Source organism: Crotalus tigris, unplaced genomic scaffold (genome assembly GCF_016545835.1).
Source record: "Crotalus tigris isolate CLP2741 ecotype Arizona unplaced genomic scaffold, ASM1654583v1 scf7180000020523.1239640, whole genome shotgun sequence".
Taxonomy (NCBI): Eukaryota; Metazoa; Chordata; class Lepidosauria; order Squamata; family Viperidae; genus Crotalus; species Crotalus tigris.
This window is the reverse complement of record NW_024098059.1, coordinates 104668-117623: the sequence shown is the minus strand read 5'-3', so window position 1 is coordinate 117623 and position 12956 is coordinate 104668. Positions and strand designations below refer to the sequence as shown.

Sequence of the window (12956 nt, the reverse complement as noted above, 5' to 3'; positions counted from 1 at the left end):
GAAGAGAGAGAGGAAAGAGAAGAGAAAGAGGAGACAGAAAGTTAGAGGAAAGAAAGAAGAAAGAGAAAGAGGGGAAAAAGAGAAAGAGAGAAGAGAAAAAGAGAGAGAGAGAGGAAAGAGAGAGGGGGAGAGGAAAGAGAAAAAGAGGAAAGAGGGAGAGAAAGAGGAAGAGGAAAGAGAAAGAAAGGGGGAGAGGAAAGAGAAAAAGAAGAAAGAGAAAAAAGATTGAGAAAGGAGAGAGGAAAGAGAGAGGAAAGAGAAAATTAGAGGAAAGAAAGAAAGAGAAATAAGAGAAAGAGGAAAGAGAAAGAGGACAGAGAAAGAGAAAAAGAGAAGAGAGAGAGGAAAGAGAGAGAGAAAGAGGGAAAGAGAGAAAAAAGAAAGAGAGAAAGGGGGAGAGGAAAGAGAAAAAGAAGAAAGAGAAAAAAGATTGAGAAAGGAGAAAGAGAAGAGAAATAGGAAAGAGGAGAGAAAGAGAGAGAAAGAGGAAAGAGAGACAGAGAAAGAGAGAGAAAGTTAGAGGAAAGAGAGAAAGAGGAAAGAGAAAAGAGAGAGGAAAGTGACAGAGAGAGACCGTTTTCACATCTAAAATGAAGATAACACTACATATATCCTTTTTTACCTTTATTTTATATATACACCCACAAGCACACACACACACACACACACATTAAAGGTAAAAAAAGGATATATGCAGTGTTATCTTCATTTTAGATATCAAAAGGGTTTTGCAGCTCCCAGTGTTTTGTTTTTGGTGGGAAACGTGTCCAAGTGGCTCTTTGAGTGTTTTGGGTTGCCTACCCCTAGTCTTGGGTGAAGCCAAATTGAAATGCACACTGAAGAAACATCTCACCCAAAACTAAACTTGCCAACTGATCTATGTCTTTTGGAACGCAAGTGCCTCTTACTGGCTGATCATAGAAAGCATCCTTGGTTGCAGAGGCGATTGCAGTCAGGTAAAAACAAGCAGCTAAATAACAAAGTCAGCATGCTCAAATAAACAAGAATATATACAACAATATTAGCACCTGCACTTTTAGATTACAAAATGGTACACTTCAAGAACCTTTGGTGAGAATGTCTAGATATATTACCAATGGAATCTTTTTTCAAATAAGCATGTTAACCACAAACTAAACACCGAGGGTCAGTTTCAGATGTAACCCTTCTGGGATCTAATGAAGACCTGACCTGGGAAAAATAATAAGAATTGGGAAAAATAATACTCTTTCCTGTAGCATTTGAGGAATTCCATTGAGCATGCCTCTGGATTTAACTCATCTTTGTAACTAAAAATAATCAACTTTATGTAGATAACATGCATTGCATTTGTCGTGATTCTTTTCGGATGGTAATGATTACCAGCTTACTGATCTTACTGAATAGTAATCTTACAGAGAGAATGTTACGGAAAGGAGAAAAAAGGAATTGGAAAAAAAAATCAGAACTGTTTTCTTTTTAAAAATTTAATAGGTGATAAAACAGATATCCCAAAATGGACATTTTTACATACTTAAACTTTTTTAAATAAAACCCATGGTTAGAACGCAATTTTGTGAAACATGCAGCAAAACCAGATAAAGTGGTCTTTGTTTTTTGTACTAAACACTTTTCCTTGTCGTTCTCAGAATCCACACAAGTACTCTTTTAGAGTATTTTCGTTCTTGTGGCGACATCACACTGAAAGGAAATAAGAATGAAAACATCAATATTATCAAACAGTGAAACAACACAACCATAGGGCCAGGAGACTCTGGCTCAGGACAGACACATTTCTGGAACATATGGTTGTGAAAGTTTAGTGTCCTCTGTTTTATCTGGTCCAGACCCTTGCTGCACAGTCTTGCGTCTAAACAATCGTAGGCTCAGTCGTAGCAACTCATTGTCCACCACTGGAGGATTTGTGTAGGTTTGTTTTATGGTGCCCTGTTGGACAGAATATGACTGTATATTAGCAATCAGCTAATAGGTAATATCATATATTAGCATGATAGGTGTATATGATTACTAACATTCCGGGAGCAGCATATATTATTTCCTGTAAAAATACATTCACCATTCAGATTATTGGAGGCACAGCACCAAAAGTTCTAGATGGAAGATGTCTAAAAGAATCATAAGCTTTCTGCAGACAGTTAAGCCGAAGAAGAAGACAAAGCGGGAAACTCCAAATATTAAGAATCAGGTACCGAGCTTCCGGTGGGAGGCGACGGCGATGGCGGCTAGCTTTTAGCCGTCCAGCTGGGGAAGTGTCAGAGCCGCGGAGCGCAGCGCGCATCAGCTGGCCCGCGGCTCGGAAATCCCTTCCCGGGCAAAGGGAAGGGATAGAGAACGCAAGAGTAGAGGTAGAACCCCTGAACCCCCTCTGGATTTATTTCTAGAGGGGGTGAAAGGAGTGTTCCCTCGGAGCTCTTGCTGATCTCCGCCTCCCAGCTGTTTTTGCTTCCTTGGAAGCAAAAGAAACCGCCGCTTCTATCTCCGTGTTTACAGCATTTTGGTGAGTAATTTTTAAACGGACGGAGCAGTTTAAAGGATTTTTTGTTATATTTTAGGTGTTTATTTTTTTTATCTTTTGATTTTTACTATTTTTCCTCCTTTTCTTTGTTATACTAGTGAAAGGACTTAAGATGGCGTTTTGAAAGTGTCGGAGTTTTTTTTTCCTTTCTCTTTTGTTTTACTTTCCCTTTTTAAGGATTGTTTTTTGCTTTTGCTTTTGCTTTTGGCTTAGAATTTTTTCTTTTGAATTGTTTGCTCTTTTACTACTTATTCTTGGGATTTATTCTGGACTTTTAATGATTATAGTTTGTCTCTTTTTAAAAATTCTTTTTTTCTTTTTTTCCTCCTCCCTTTTTGGCTGGAGGGGAAAGGGAAGTGACAATTGTGCTTTTTAAAATGGCTTCAAAGAGGCAGCAGCCTTCCTCAATACCCAAGGTTATTTCTTCTCCTATAACTTCCACTGCACAGCTACAACAACAATCTAAACATGCACCACCGGCTCAGCCACCACCCTCCCCTCCTCTACCTGGACTTTCAGTGCAAGAGGTTAGAGGCATAATGGGAGAGATTGTAGTTCAAATGAGAGAGGAAATGACTCAATTTGTATCACAGATTAAATCAGAAATTAAATCTGATCTCAAAGAAGAGATAACGGGGATAAAGTCTAAATTGCAAGAAAATAATAATGAATTACGACAAGATATACTGGCAGCTGTTTCAGGTTTGGCTACTGTGGTGGTTAAGCTCGATGCAAGGCTTGAGGAAGTGGAAGACAAAGTTGACTCTTTAGATGACAAAATTCAAGACGTGGAAAGGAAGGTGGACTCCTCACAAGAAGATATTTTGATGTTTCAGTACAGACAGATGGAGTATGCTCTGAGGATTAGAGGCCTCAAGGAAGATATGAATCAAGATTTGATGGAGGTGGTTCTTAGTGATCTGGCGCTGGCTTTGGATATGGATAAAGGAGAATTACAGAGAGAAGTAGAAAAAATTTATAGACTCAACTCCTGGATTGCTAAGCAGAAGAATTTGCCCAGAGATGTGGTGATTTACTTTACAAAGAAGTCCCTGCGGAATGAGATTATACAAGCTTTTTACAACAAAAGATTTCAGATTGCCGCCCAAGATGTCATCATTCTAAAGGAAATCCCATCTAAAATCTTAAGAAATAGGAAAGACTTTGCTTTTTTAACCAATGAGCTTAAAGCTAGATCGATGCCATTCAGATGGGAAATTCCGATGGGTATCGTTTTGAGCCATGCTGGGACACGTTATAGATTGAACACAGTTGACAAAGCTAGAGATTTCTACACTTCGGTCCTGAGTGCAGGCTCAACTTCATCTGGTCGGAAATCTTTGAGTGCTAAGGAACCTGAGCAGCAATCTGAGGCACTAGATTTGGTTTCCGCAGGGATGATAGAAGTGGCAAAGCAACGCCAAACGGAGGCTAAAGAGCAGAGGATGACTCGTGCAGCTTATAAGCGTAAAGAGAAAGAGCAACGTAAAAAAGAGCCCAAAGAGAATTCTCCTGGAAGTGCATCACCGCCGGTGGGAGGAGCAAGACCCAAGAGTTATGCAACACACGCAGCTCTGTCAGAGTTTGATGGTGTCTTCTCCAGGCTGCGTGCCAAGGGAGATGGCAAAGTTTTTGACCTGGAATGTTAATGGATTGAATTCTCCTCAGAAACGGAAAAAAATCTTTTATTATTTGAAGCAACATACCAATGATGTTATTTGTTTACAGGAAACTCATATTCTACTTAAAGATCAGAAATATTTAGTTAATGCTCGTTTGGGATCTCATTTTATATCTCCTGCACCTGGGAAGAAAGGGGGAGTTGTTATATATGTCAAACAAAACCTGCCAGCTTGTCTGGTAGAATCAGATCCCCAGGGGAGATATGTGATGATTGAACTTGGTATTTATGGTAAGAAAGTACTTATAGTTGGACTTTATGCTCCAAATCAACAACAGGAACAATTTTATAAACAGTTACACCAAAAAATAACTTTGCTTGATTATAGATCAGTGGTATTAATGGGTGATTGGAATGGTGTCTTAGACACACAAAGGGATAAGAAAGGTTCCTCTCCTTTTCTTAAACAAGCAAGGCTACCTAAAGCCTTTTTTGATATGAAAGAAGACTGGGAATTAAGGGACTATTGGCGGGAACGTAATCAAGAGGAGAGAGACTTTACTTTTTTTTCTGACAGACACCAATCTTTTTCAAGAATTGACTTTTTCTTGATTACCACGGATTTGTATAATAAAGTAAAGAATGTAAAGATTTTTCCTAGATCACTGACGGATCATAGTCCAGTTTGGATGGAGTTGATTCAAGAGAAAGAGGAAAGAAGATCCTGGAGAGTTAATGAAAATTTGTTTAGACAAGAGAAGAATGTTCAAAAACTAAAGGAGTGTTTAAAGGACTATTTTGCTTTGAATATGTACAAGGGGACTTCAATGTCAATGGTATGGGATGCAGGTAAAGCATTTATGCGCGGTGTTTTGATAAAAATGAATAATTTTTATAAGCGAAATCAGATTCAGAAACGTAGAGAACTTGAAGATGAAATTAAACTAAAAGAAAGGGCTTTGATTTTAAATCCTTCTGATGAAAGTACTAAAGAATCTGTAAAGTTATTAAGGTCACAATTTAATATGTTGATAGCAGATCAAGCTGCAACCAATTTATTATTTATGAAACAAAATACATTTTGTAATGCTAATAAGCCGGGGAGATGGTTGGCTTATCAATTAAGAAAGAAACAGAGACAGAGAATAATAGAGAAAATAAATTATAAGGGTAAACTAGTTTCTCAGAAGGAATTAATTAAAAAATCTTTTTTGGATTATTATCAAAACCTATACAAATCTACTAATGTACAACTGTTAGATATAAATAAATATTTAGCTGAGGCAAGTTTTCCTAAACTGACTGAGGATCAGAAATATGAAATTAATGGTTTAATTACTAAGGAGGAAATTGCCTCAGCAATTCAACAATTGAAATTAGGGAAAGCACCGGGTACGGATGGGTTAACAGCTGTTTATTATAAAGCCTTAATGGAGGAGATGATTCAACCATTAAATGATCTTTTTAATGGTATCTTACAGGGTTTAGAGATTCCTCCTTTATGGCGTAGTGCTTTTATATCATTGATTCCAAAGGAGGATCAAGATCTTACTTTACCAAAAAATTATAGGCCTATATCTCTTTTAAACGTGGATTATAAGATATTTGTAAAAATTTTGGTAAATAGGCTTATGAGGGTGGTGCATCATCTTGTGCATAAAGATCAATCAGGGTTTATAACAGGAAGGTATATGAAAAACAATGTTAGACAAATTATTAATTTATTAGAATACTTAGATAAGAACAACCAAGTTCCTGCAGGGCTCATATTTTTAGATGCTGAAAAAGCATTTGACCAACTGAATTGGCATTTTATGCTAAGAGTAATGGAAGAAATGAATTTTGGTGAAAACATATTACAAGCCCTTAAGGTAATATATCAAAAACAAACAGCACAACTTATTGTTAATGGAGGTTTGTCGGAGGTTTTCACAATAGAGAAAGGTACTAGACAGGGGTGTCCTTTATCGCCATTGTTGTTTGTTTTAACATTGGAAATATTATTGATTAAAATTCGAGAGTCTCAGGAAATTAAAGGAATATATGTTAATAAAAAAGAATATAAGTTGAGAGCTTTTGCGGATGACTTGGTTGTTACTTTGTCGCAACCTGATTATTCTGTAGTAAACTTATTACAGTTGATTCACCATTATGGTTTGGTCTCGGGTTTTAAGATTAATGTAAATAAGACTAAAATTTTACCTAAAAATATGTCGAGTCAGGAGAAGCAGATTTTGGTTAACTCGACGGGTTTTGAGATTGTTAATAAGGTAAAATATTTGGGGGTGATGCTGTCTGTTTCTAATGCAAAATTATTTAAAAATAATTATGAAAGGTTGTGGGTCGGGGTACAGAAAGACTTGAAGAACTGGGAAAAGCTGCAATTATCCCTCATGGGAAGAATTGCAGTGATAAAAATGAATATTCTACCCAAGTTTCTTTTTTTGTTTCAAATGTTACCAATTTTGAAAAATGAGATTAATTTAAATGAGTGGCAGAAGGGTCTCAATAAATTTATTTGGGCAGGGAAAAAACCAAGGGTTAAGTTCAAAATTATGCAAGACTTCCGTGAGAGGGGTGGACTCAAGGTACCAAATTTGAAATTATATTATGATGCGGTGGTTTTAACATTAATTAGTGACTGGGTAAATTTGACAAATTCTGAGATACTTTATCTAGAGGGATGGGATTTACTTTATGGGTGGCATGCCTATTTAATATTTAATAAAAAAATAGATTGGGCTTTTAAATCTCATATTTTAAGAATTTCTTTACTTAGGATTTGGAGAAAATATTATAAAAGTGATTTTAAAGTACCATTATGGGCTATACCTTGGCATGCGATAGAAGGAATAAAAAGAGGGGTTAAAATGGATATGGTGTCTTATAGACAGTTACTTAAATGGGATGGACAAAACTGGCAATTAAAATCACGGGAAGAATTAGCACAAGAAAATTTTACTTATTCTTGGTTCCAATATAGGCAACTACTAGATAGATGGAAGATGGATTGTAAGGTGGGTTTTCTTAGAGAAGATGAAAATCTTATTAAGCAACTGAAGGATCAAAGACAAACCCACATTAAGAGAATTTATGGGGTTTTAGTTGAATTGGACTCAGAAACGGAACTAATTAAAGATTGTATGATTAGATGGGCGCAGAACTTTGGTGAGCCAGTTTCATTGGACACCTGGGAAACTATTTGGGTGAGAAATGTCAAATTTACTCAAGCACAGAATTTAAGGGAGAATTTTTATAAAATGTTTTATAGATGGCACCTTGATCCACAAAAAATGTCTTACATGTACCCTGACGTGCAACCTAAATGCTGGAGATGTGGTTATAAGGAGGCTTCCTATTATCATATTTGGTGGTCATGCAGAGAGATAAAAGCATTTTGGATCAAAATATGGTGGAATATCCAGAGAATTTTTAGAAGGAGGGTAAAATTTACTCCGCAATTATTTTTGTTAGGTATTGTTACAGATTGTGATACAAAGGAGGTTGTATTGATGTTAAACTTGATCACAGCCGCGAGGCTGTTAGTTGGACAATATTGGAAGAAGGAATCTTTGCCTACATTGCAGGAATGGTTTTTTAAAGTAGCTTATCTGGCGGAAATGGCAAAGATTTCGGCTTTCTTAAAGCAACAAACGCAAGAGAAGTTTTTTGCTATCTGGGACAAATGGATAAAATTTATACAATTTAGATTGGGTATACAAAAATATCATATAGCTTTTTCATAAGTTTTATTTTTATATATATTATAGATATCTTTTTTATATATATAAATATAAAGTTTTTAATTTAATTTTTATTTTTTTTTTTATTATTTCTTAAGCCTATATTCTGCTCTGGGAAGCTCAGGGGGGGGGAAGGGAGGGTTTTTGGGAGGGGTGTGGGGTGGGGTTTTTTTTTTTTTATATGTATTGTTTAATTTTTTTTTTCTTTTGTATATGTTGTTTTTTGTTCTGTATTGTTCTTGTTTTTTTTGTAAAATTTATAAAACTTTTAATAAAAAAAAAAAAAAAAAAAGAATCAGGTACCTTTTTCACAAGATTAAATGTAAATCCATTTAAAAAAAAAAAACAACTCCAGAAAAAGCTTCCTAGTAATTTTTTTTTTTACTGAGTACTACTAAACTGGAGATTAAACAGCACATCCTCATTTGACCAATGAAAATGTTGAACAATTTAAAGACAGCTATTTTCTCTCAGTCCAACCTAACTTTTTGGGTCGCTGTTGGGAGAAATAACATTTGGGCTGCGTTCACATATATCACTGAGCTTAATTTTTTTTTTATAGTTGTTGTTGCTGTTATTTAGATTTTTATGCTGTCCATCTCCCCTACAAGGTGATTCTAGGCAGCTTTAACTACACTGGCAGGATTATTATAGTTCAGTATCATGCAGCTAGCAGTCAATATAGCAGAACTGCTAATTTTCACCCAAAAATATGGCAGGGGTTTTTGAGGGCTCCATCATTAGCTTGAGGGGCCACATATTTCCAGTCCTGCTTCACAGTCCTGAGCACCTGGGGATTCTAGGAGAACACAGTCGTGCTTGTGGGAGATGGACAGCCATATACATATGACACATGAAAACAAATAAATAAGTGGATATATAAATACATACATTTTGCAGATTATGCTTGCTAGAGTTTTTTTTTTAAAAAGCATTTCTAAATACCATGGATTTCCCAGAAAGACTCTGTATATTATTTCAGTGGAACAATCCCATTTTTAGGACTTTCATTAATTTCCTGTTGCTTTCACAAAGATGAGGGGGGAAAAGGCTTTAAAAATAAATGAGCAAAATATCTTTGCTGTGTCACTGGATGACTCAAGGGGCTCTGCATCAAGGGGTTAACTAAGGTACTCGCCTTTTCGTTTTTCACCAGCTGCTTGCGGATCGCAGAATCCCTCCTAAAGCAAAGAGCTTTGCAACAAGGGCCCAGGTTGCCCAGCAGTCCAGCTCTCTCTTCTTTCCGCAGCAGAGCAGCCATATTCAGAGCCCCAAAGTCATGTTCAAAAAGGCTCTCGGCATCTACAAAGAGGCAGTGTGACAATGAGAACTAGAGTCTTCTAAAATGTGGGTTCAGATTTCCAGTGTCAGCAAAGACGTCGTCCATCTTTGAGAGCAGTGGTTCTCAACCTGTGGGTCGGGACCTCATTTGGGGGTCAAACGACCATTTCACGGGGGTCGCCAAACAACGCAGTCTGCCATTCCTCCCCCCCCTTTTCCTTAGCTGTGCTACTCCCTTTTATTCTATTGGCTTTTGAAAGCCAATCGAATAGACTCTCTTGAATAGAGTCTAATTCTATTGGCTTTCAAAAGCCAATAGGAATTGTCCAGGCTGTCTCTGCCCTGCTGAGCCTGCCAAAAGTCCCATTCTGCAAACGGTGCTCCACCAGTTGAGTAGTCCTCGACTTATGACCGGTTGAGTAGTCCTCGACTTACGACCAGTTGGGGAGTCGCGGCATTAAAAAGGTTGAGAACCACTGTCTTAGAGAGTAATGTGAAGTCACTGCTTCCTCTCCCAATAGCCAGTTAGTTCCCTGAGTCTGGCCCAGGGGTAGGCAACCTTGGCTCTTTTATGACTCGTGGACTTCAACTCCCAGAATTCCTGAGCCAGCATGGCTCAGCATGGAAACCTCTCCCTTTCTCCTCAGCATGGCTGGCTCAGGAATTCTGGGAACTGAAATCCACAAGTCATAAAAGAGCCAAGGTTGCCTACCCCTGATCTAGCCCAACCTCCACTGCCCTCAAAGCACCTCCCTTCTTTGTGGCCAGGAAGAGGAACAGACTACCCGATTGCCTCTGGAAAAAGGGAGATTTAATACACGCAGAGCAAAAAACTGCTTCAACAGAACAACAACAGAACGACAGTATGCAACATCCCGGTGAACCAAGTTGCTCTGATTTATAAACGGACCTTGCACAATCAGTAGCAGTCTTTTCAGAGTGACGAAGAGGGCTCAAAAACAGAAAAATTAATACAAACTTTCAAGGTTTCTCTAACCTCTCTCCGTGATCTGCTGGGAATAAATTACCTTTAGGTTTCTCCAAAGATCTCTGGCACGTTTCTTTTATCTTTGTGAAGAGCTGGGGGCCAGCCAGCTGCTTGGAAATGCCAACTCTTAACATAACAGCAGCTGGGGTAAATTTTAAAAGAGCAGCTCCCGGTTCTCGGGGCTCTTTTGGTTGCTTTGGCATCAGGCTAGACCAATCTACATCGATGACATCCACCGGATCTGCAAACGCATACAAAAAAATACATAAATAAAATCTGAAGAGATTTTCGTTGATCGTGTCAGTCCTTTTCTAAATAAACGGCCAGAAAACCTGAGCGTACAATAACTAAAGCAAACGAGTAAAAGCTAAGAGGAGGCAGAAACTGTAGAATAAGACAAACGCCAAGGTTTACTCATAAATGACGTATCTTTAAAGATACCAAAGTACCCATTAGGCTGGCACAGAGATTGTTGCAACTGTTTCCTGGCTGCGAGCGGGGAAGATCAGTTGCAAATCTCACTCTTGAGGCAATCGCTATCCTGCTGCTCAAAGAGAAAAACAAAGCGGGATGAGACCCACTTTGAATTGGCTTAGGACACTTGCAGGAAACTTGCTTTTCCCTGTTTAGGGTACGACCATTTTTGTTCTGTTCTTTCACACTTGCTTCCTGGGGTAGATCCAGGAAAGAAAGTAGACGCCGACCTGTTCCCAACCATTGCAGAGGCAAAAGGAAAGCAACCTTATGGAAGAAATGAGAGCTGCTCCTTAGCCCACCAACAGTCAGCCTTCTTCAGTTAAGAAAAGACCCTGTCACTTCTCAAGGAGGATCCCTCCCCCCCCCCAGGGACTGAACCCCTGGGCCAGGCCTGTCTCTGTTTTAAAAATGTTCATCTATCTATTATTATTTCAACTATTGTTAGCTGAATATATGTACCCGGACAATAGTCTGTTTGCTAAATATTGAAAATGTTACTGGGGGATAACCTCAATGTTGATCCCAATCCTGTCCTGATCCTACAATCCTGATCCCAACCCCACCCTAAACCTCAATCCCTATCCCGACCCTATTTTATCCCTAACCCTCTAAAACTCAATAAAACCTTTTTTTAAAAAAAATAAAAAATAAAAATACAAGATGCATGGATTCATGTATCATAGCCTAATCCAAACAAAACTGATCAGAGAATCTGGACAACTGTGCACCACATTTGGCCTGCCTCTTATTTACTTGGCTATGGTACTAATATTACTTAAACCGTGCCATAGTTTTCCATGCCCCTTTTTCTCATAACCGGCTGAACTGGAACAGCATAACTTTATCAAACCAAGGCCATTCGCTTCCTTTTATGCGTTAAGTCGTGCAGGCTTCAGGCTCTTAAGTCAGAAATAGTACTTTTGGAGTAATAATTTGACTTTCTAGTGCCTAGGCCACTGATGTAAACGATTTTGCTGAGCTTACCTGGCATCTTCTCCTCATCTTGCTGATCGTCCCTTTTTTCAGCATCACCTGCCAAAATTTCATCCAATTCATCATCACTGATTGGCTCATATTCTCCAGCACCGGATTCCATTGACTGCATATCATCTATTTTTGTTTCATCATCTCCACCTACAGAAAGAAAGAAATGTTGCAACATGCACTTATTCTGTCAAACTCCACAGATCCAACAGGAATGGCGTGCCGAATTGAGATGATGCAGAAGGCCTAATTAGCTTCGCCTACTCTTCGTGTCTGGAGCCAGATCAGAGAAATTGCACTCCCATGTTTAATCCCTTTTATTCATTTCCTTTCTACGCAGTATATAATCCCATCAAAACTGCAATTATCTGGAGAAGGGTGGATGGGAGGCAGGTATGTGTATGGCCTGATTCTGTCTCTTTTCTTCTTGTCTCTCTTCCACCATCCTCAGAGTTTTCACCAAGAGCAAAAATACAATTCGTATTGGGAAAAGTTGTGAAAGTAAACTACTCTGTACAATCTCCTAAAGAACCTGCTTCGTCTGGAGTCTACCAGTAACTAGGTTGCTCAAAAACTATATGAGGTAACCTGAAATTCACAACATTCAAATGAGAAGATTTATTAAATGAAACTGCTTAGGTTTGTTTAAAAACAGGAAAACTGCCAGCATTGTATTCTCAGAATGACTTACCTTCTGTGGTTTCCACTTTCTCTGCTTCGATTCCATCTTCAAATCCTTGCAAAGAACCTAGGTCTTTATCCTGCCGTTCCTTCTCCTGGGAAGAAGAGTCCAGAGAGATGGCCTCAAAAGCCTGATGATCTTTACTTGGCTTTGTCTCACTGTGCTTGGATATTTCTGCTTGAGCGGCAGCACTGACACCTCTATCTCTTTCCAGATTTTCAGAGAGCGGGCGTTCTTTTTCACGGTCCAGATCTCTTCGTTTTTCTCGTTGTCTGTCTCGTTCCCGAATCCTATCCCGCTCTCTGCTTCTCAGCCAATCAGATTTAGCTGCATCTCGGTCCCACTCTCTCTGCCTCCCGTCCCGCCTCTCTCTTTCCCGTTCACGGTCATGCTCATGTCGGTCTCTGTCTTGCACTCTCTCTCTGCTGTCAAAAGACCCAGATCTGGAATGGCCTTGGCGATCAGATTCAGGAGAACTTCGCCTTGAACTGTGACTCCTTGAATCTTGCCGGTCTAGAATACACAATCCATTCCATCAAAACAGACGATCAGACTTTCGTTTGGAAAAAAATTCAAAGCAAGGTTTAGAAAGACGACAAATCCAGACACTACACCAGATGGCATAACCTTGGATTAATAAACTTGCAAACCTTAAAACAAATGCC

General features: G+C 38.6%; 1 protein-coding gene across 8 annotated transcripts in view; it reads right to left on the bottom strand.

Annotated features, from left to right (window-relative positions):
- Positions 1-1450: 1450 nt before the first annotated feature.
- The window catches only part of ZC3H13 (zinc finger CCCH-type containing 13), a 52959-nt gene continuing 41453 nt past the window's right edge, over positions 1451-12956 (bottom strand). For 7 of the 8 annotated variants that reach the window (XM_039367004.1, XM_039367001.1, XM_039367005.1 and 4 more), the window contains 5 exons: positions 12301-12804; positions 11610-11759; positions 10189-10389; positions 9018-9181; positions 1451-1926 (listed from right to left, as the gene is read on the bottom strand). In XM_039367004.1, the coding sequence (XP_039222938.1) occupies positions 1759-1926; positions 9018-9181; positions 10189-10389; positions 11610-11759; positions 12301-12804 (1187 nt within the window). In that variant the 3' untranslated portion in view covers positions 1451-1758. The remainder of the gene's footprint in view (positions 1927-9017; positions 9182-10188; positions 10390-11609; positions 11760-12300; positions 12805-12956) is intronic. The other variant, XM_039367006.1, reaches the window with a different exon arrangement.